The sequence below is a fragment of the Scyliorhinus canicula genome, chromosome 13, assembly GCF_902713615.1.
Source record: "Scyliorhinus canicula chromosome 13, sScyCan1.1, whole genome shotgun sequence".
In the NCBI taxonomy this organism is placed as follows: Eukaryota; Metazoa; Chordata; class Chondrichthyes; order Carcharhiniformes; family Scyliorhinidae; genus Scyliorhinus; species Scyliorhinus canicula.
This window is the reverse complement of record NC_052158.1, coordinates 83,539,931-83,546,294: the sequence shown is the minus strand read 5'-3', so window position 1 is coordinate 83,546,294 and position 6,364 is coordinate 83,539,931. Positions and strand designations below refer to the sequence as shown.

The following is a 6,364-nucleotide window of genomic DNA, read 5'->3' as shown; positions in this document are numbered from 1 at the left end:
AGATACATACATCCTGGCTCCTGGCACCTTAAGGGACTTTAATTTGGTGCGTAGCTTGAAGAGCATGGCAAATCTTCTAAAGTAAGTGAGATACATACATCCTGGCACCTTAAGGGATTTTAATTTGGTGCTTAGCTTGAGGACCATGGCAAATGGAAGAATGTTTTCAAATAATAGCAATCTTGCAAAATGTCAGGGCCACATAATTCCAGTGGTATAGTCCTACATAGAACAAGAGAAGAGCCTTTGTATCTGTATTTCCTTCAATGGCAAAGGAAGAGAGTGTGTATTTATAGGTTAGCAATTAGTCATTCTTTAACAAGTGGTAAAAGTTTATTTAAATCACAAAACATTATAAAATTCCACTTGTATAACACACAAATATACATACAATTAGAAAAAAGAACTCGGGTTAATGTGCTAGCATAACATTTCAAATGTAACTGTGCTTGGAAGCACAGGATCAGGTACATATGTTTCCTAAAGGCATTCCCCTAGAATTAACAAGAACATTTACATCTAACCTTTTTTTTCCTTGCACAATTCTAATTCAGTCTGTCTTCCTTCACTGAAGGAAGGATGAAACTGTGGACCCTGTTACCAATAATTTTGCTCTAAATCAATCCCTTTAAGGGAATATTCAGTAGAATGTTTCCATGTTCATTCATGTGTGCACGAGTATATTTCCACTCAAAAATGTTTTTTTTAAAAAAGGTTACATGTCTTTCTTTATAGAAGCGCTTTGTTTCAATTTTCTGTTACTAAGAAACCCGAATACCTCTTTACCTGGAGACGCTAATGCCATTAGAAATGTATGACAGTATCTAAAACAGCTAAGCTTTAATATAGGATATCGGCCCATTGTTTGGTGTTATTCCCAGTGCTATTTTTCGTTCACTTTCTTTAACCATATTTTCCCATTAAACACATTACTGCATTTGTTGCACACTCAATATTGTTCATTGAAGGTAGTGATAACTTGCTACTGGCTCTTAAAACGGGAAGAACCAATGTCTGATTCAAACTAGGTAGCTTGGTAATTTCTCTCGGGTCCAGTGAGTTACCACGGCCTCCAGACTGATTTTGAATACATTACAGGGGACGTGCTTTCTGTCCTACAGTTATCAACTTTTTCTTGCAACAGGGGACTCTGTCCAGCAGTAGGCGAATCCGCTTCATCTAGGTCGGAGCACAGATCATCGCTGGAAGCCGGAGACAGTGCCGAGGGGCTGGTCTGGATACCACCTCCGGGGGACACCAATAAATGGCACACATCGTCAGGCCCACGCCACACCCCGGGGCTGCTTTCAGCCATCAGTTCGCCCAGTAAATCCTGAAAGTGGTCTTCGCTCAACGGCATAGACTCCAATAGGTGGTTCAGCAACTCGGCGGCCACCGTGGAGTCGATCCCCGGGCAGTTCGAGACGAAAGTGTGCACCTCATGCATGCACTGGATGTAGCCAGCTGCAAAACTCTCGTTCGCTTCCTGATTAAACCGGTCAGTTTCTGCAAACGACAAAAAAAAATGGGGGGGCGAGACGAGATAGAGTTAGGGTTGCTCTACATTGCCACAATCACCACTGAAGCTATAATGGTCGCCTGGATCAGGCTGTGCAGGAGCAAGCAAGCACTCAGTGCCTCCTCGTCACAGGAGAGGAGATCTCAAACTGTACTCACCCACATTTCTGTTGCGAAGTATGTTCTGGACACGTTTCACGGTCATCTCCAGCACCTCCGCGTTCTCCATTTTCGACTGCAGCTGAGAATATTTAACACATTTTTAAAATCATGACTCAAATCTCAAGCTCTCTCTCCCCCCCTCCAACCAGCACAACCTTAAAAACTCACTTCCGTATCCGCCAAGATCAGCCGGAGGTCTTGCAGGCTTTCGTTAATGCGGGCTCGTCTCTTTTTCTCGATCAGTGGCTTGCGAGTCTAGAAATGCAAAGAGAGGAAAGGGCACAGGGTTTAGAACGCTGCTGGCTCGAACACCAAACACAATGACAAGAGCAGGCGATTTAACGCTGCCTCTCTCTCTCTCTCTCTCTGCTCGCGTGTGCACCGATTTACCTTCCGATCTTCTTTGACTGTGTAATAGTCCCCTTCATCCCTGGCACAACCGTGCTTGCTGGGTTTGCACGATGGAGCCATGTTGTTTAAGATACCAACAACCTCCTCCTCCCCACCCCGCCCCCTCAAAAAAATACACACACACACACCTCCCACCCGAAACACGTTTCGATAGCAGCTGTTAGCCGTATAGTTCTCCTTTTTTTATTCACTCCAGCCTGCCGTTGGCAATCTCTCTATTTATACCCTGGCGATTGCATTTGAATGACTGAGGAACGGCGTGTCCCGGGGACGCCTACAGACCATTAGCTTACCCAATAGAGAGGCGGCGCTTTGTGTGCGGCTCAAGGCTGCTGCACTGCCTGCTGTCAGCCTCTGGCAGACCACGTGAGCAATGGGGACTTTTAAAGCTATTTGTTATGCAATTGCACCCAAACAGAAATCGACTGTACATTAAAAAAATATTTTTATATCCCCCCCACAAAAATTAAAAACGACAAATAACGCCGCGGTGTTCTCACATTAGGGTTAACTATTAATATTTGGTAAATTCCATACAATTCAAAAATAGGCTGAACTATTTACTGGATTAAAAAATGGTCCAGCTTCAGACAGAGACAGGCATGTTGTCTCAATTTTTTACACTTCAAAGCAGGGTCACCGAAATGCCGGGGAAAGAATGCACCCCATATATAAACAGGTACAACTACACTTGGTACCAGGAGAAAAGATCACGGCTATATAGTATGTGATGCCATAACTTAATCATTAATGTTGATATCTGAGGGTCAAGTTTTTTTTTAAATGGGGCTCGGTATGAAATGCTAAAATATATATATTTTTTGGCCATCCCCACTCTAGGACACATTTCTGGATATTTAGGTGCAATGTAATATGATGCTGACAGCAGCTGTAGCCTTCTCGCCAGAATGAATCAAGTAAGAACATTATTCCATCCCTAAAGAGCAAGCGACAGGTGTTAGCCCTTGCTTCATTTGTTTTCGTCTTTTACTGCTGGTTAGCGTGTATCTGTCATATTTATTATATCCAAAGTCCATCCATCCAACCCTTCTCCCTGCACTGGTTTCTGCAAAAAGTGATTTGCTAGATACACAATCAGCATAAGTCATTTATCCTCTATTTTAAAAAATTACACTCTTGTCAGATCAATTATGTAAATCGCCCCCTTTTAACTCGCAGTTATCCCGTTTTATTAGAATAGTAAACACACACAATATTGTCCAGCATTCCCACTCTAAAGAAAACGCCTGAAAAGGAGAAAAAGTGTTTTGCATACTTTAGAAATAGCCTCAAAGGTGACTGTTTGCAATTTGTATGGGAATGTTTTACTGGAATACAATAGGAATGTCTTTGCATTCGCCCAGAGTCTGGTGCTCGTTCACTCTGTGTTTCTACCACACAGTCTCTTTAAAGTTGCAGTGAAATCCTCTGGCGGGGGCTAGTTAGTTAGGATTATGGGCGGTGTCATATCAACTGGGAATTGTTTAGCTCTATACTGCATATATATATTACATTATATATATACATATACGCTGAGCTGAATGCTCTCGGCCATGTGACGTCTTGCCGATTGAGTTCATGTTCACTTTACATGTTTAGTGTCGCGGTGGAAGACCTTACATTGTTGCTGACATGTGTGCAGTTCTTCTGATGTCTACAGGCAGAAAGCAGTAACACAAACAAAGATGGTGCGCAGACATCATGGTATCTGCTCTAAAACGCTTAAATGCTCAATAAATTAATATTAGCACACCACCTTTTATCAGATAGGTTAATGTGACTAAAACCTTGGGGATATTTTCTATTGAATCACTCTTTCGTGAGATCTAACAAGTTATGTTCTGTTCAAAACAAAGCAATAGTTACGACGGGAGCCCAGGCTGTAAAAAAACGCCTCGAGTGGTAATTAGTTTTATGGACTTTTCAGTCCATGATTCGAGAAGTTGGTGACGAGATGAAATAAATTCCACAGCGGGCATGAAGGTTACAATTCGGAGCTTTAATTTTGGAGGAGAAAAAAAAAAGTTTGGCTACTTGCCACGAACGTAATTGGGCTCAGTCATTATGCAACCTGGTCAGTGAATCTTGCAGCTGTCGTTGGGATCTTTTGTTTCGGCCGAACAGGCGTCCCCGATTCTGGCTTTCAATATATTTCATCAGTATTCAAGAATGGTTGGCTTGAGAAATAATTCTGATAATAGAGGGAGCTGTGTGCCTCCCACCAAATAAGTTACGGGGGGTGCCTGCAAAGTTGCATCTGCGAGGCTGTGTCTCTTTTCTGTTTTCAAACAACTTGGGAGCGATGGCAGTGGAATCATAACGGAATGATTCGCTGTGATTCGCTAACATTGGTCCATTTATGTGCCTCATCTGTGTTAGTGTGCCCCCCCCCCCCCCCCCACACACACACACTCACCCCCCTCCCGGGAATGATCTGAATGTTTAAATGATGGCGAGACAGTATTTGGAGAAGGGTTTGAATATGAACCTGCCTATGGTCAGGGATTAGAATCTAATGATTGAGAAGCAAGTGCATGCACCACTGCAGGAATATTTCAACAACAACATGTCAATTGAGAAGCGATGATAAATCCAACTCGAAACATTATGAGAAGGGAGTAAATTTTCCGAATTGTGTCGCTGAATGTTGGAAGGGTTTCATGTATTTTAACAGAAGCAATCCCGGAGCAGTGAAAAAGGATGGGTCACGGGTTTTCTGTTCAGTTTTCCCGTCCTCCACTATACACAGTGTGTGGAATGGAAAGCCAGTCTGGATAACGGGAAAGGCGGGGCAAGGCCAAGGCCACTTTATCCCACCTCCCCCAACTCTCCATCACTCACACACTTCGTGTATGGTATCATTGTGGTTAAAAATTCTGAGAGATTTCGCCCACCGATGTGGATTTTGTTCTTCCTCTGTTCATATCCGGGGACATTATATATAACACTTCATGGAACTAAAAGCATGCAGGACAATTGAGGGAAAGGTCGGTGATGTTCTCTACAACTCAATTATGTGCTGCAACCGCCAAAGCCTTCATTTCCATGCAAATGTATTCTCAACAAGGTTAACCACGTTCAGTGAGAGTCTGATCTCAGTGTACTCTACCTGATTCCAAACCGACAATCACCACAACAGTAAAATCACACAACATATGTCATTTTAAGCTTAGTCGTTTTATGGGCTATAATATTTGCGTCAATATTATTAAACATCCGAAATGAATTTTGTCATGTGTGTGCTTCTGTTAATACTGTCGCTCATCTAACTCTGCTTTAAGAGATAAACCTGTCGCAAGCTCTGCCTTTTTGTAAAAAAAGAGATTTGAATCGTAATCGTTCCTCATTTGCGTAAAAGCATCGGTCAGACCAACTTTCTAAAACAAACTTTAACCAGCACTTACCCTCATGTATTGGAATTGCAAACACAGAATATGCCTACATTTTCATGTTAAAGGGCAGCTCGGAAAGGCGATTTAAAAAGTGTTTGCAGACATCAAACCTGACTACAATGTGTGGGGGAATATTTCACCAGAATATGACTATAATGTTTTTACATTCAAAGAGTCATATAGTGCAGTTTCGTCGGTGCCTCTACTGCACTATATGACTCTTTGAATGTAAAAACATTATAGTCATATTCTGGTGAAATATTCCCCCACACATTGTAGTCAGGTTTGATGTCTGCAAACACTTAATCCCCCTTTCCAGCTCTTGGTCCAGAGCCTTGAAGCTTATGAGATTTCAAGTGCTCATCCACGTACATTTTAAAATTTGTGAGGTTGTCCGCCTCTACTAACCTCCCAGGCAGTGCATTCCAACACTGTTTCCTCAAATCCCCTGTAAACCTCCTGCCCCTCGCCTTAAAATTATGCCCTCTTGTTATTCACCCTTCAACTAAGGGAACAGTTGCTTCCTATCCACCCTCTACATAATCCATAATCTTATACACCTCAGTCAATTCCCCCCACCCCGCCCCAACCTTCTCTGTTCTAACGAAAACAACCTGGACCTACCCAACTGCTCTTTGTAGCTCAAATGCTCCATCCCAGGCAACACCCTGGTGAATCTCCTCTCCAGTGGAATACCATCCTTTCTATAGTGAGACGACCAGACTGTACACAGAATTCCAGTATTGTCTAACCAAATTTTTGTACAGCTCTAACATAACCTCTCTGCTCTAACGATGCCCTCCCTTCCATCATAAAGTCAAAAGTGGGGATGTTTGTGAATGACTGCACAATGTTCAGCATCATTCATGACTCCTCAGATA

General features: G+C 42.6%; 1 protein-coding gene across 1 annotated transcript; it reads right to left on the bottom strand.

Annotated features, from left to right (window-relative positions):
* Positions 1–317: 317 nt before the first annotated feature.
* On the bottom strand, positions 318–2,212 carry LOC119976266 (transcription cofactor HES-6-like). The gene is made up of 4 exons (XM_038816635.1): positions 2,071–2,212; positions 1,849–1,935; positions 1,678–1,759; positions 318–1,506 (listed from the first exon to the last, which is right to left on the bottom strand). Exons 1-4 carry the CDS (start codon positions 2,149–2,151, stop codon positions 1,061–1,063), a joined length of 696 nt encoding a protein of 231 aa, XP_038672563.1. The 5' UTR covers positions 2,152–2,212; the 3' UTR covers positions 318–1,060.
* Between the last annotated feature and the right edge of the window lie 4,152 nt (positions 2,213–6,364).

Coding starts and splice junctions, on each gene's coding strand:
- LOC119976266 (XM_038816635.1), bottom strand. CDS start 2,151: ATGGCTCCATCGTGCAAACCCAGCAAGCACGGTTGTGCCAGGGATGAA. Junction 1,936..2,070: donor CAGTCAAAGAAGATCGGAAG/GTAAATCGGTGC, acceptor TTGCATTTCTAG/ACTCGCAAGCCACTGATCGA. Junction 1,760..1,848: donor TGATCTTGGCGGATACGGAA/GTGAGTTTTTAA, acceptor AAATATTCTCAG/CTGCAGTCGAAAATGGAGAA.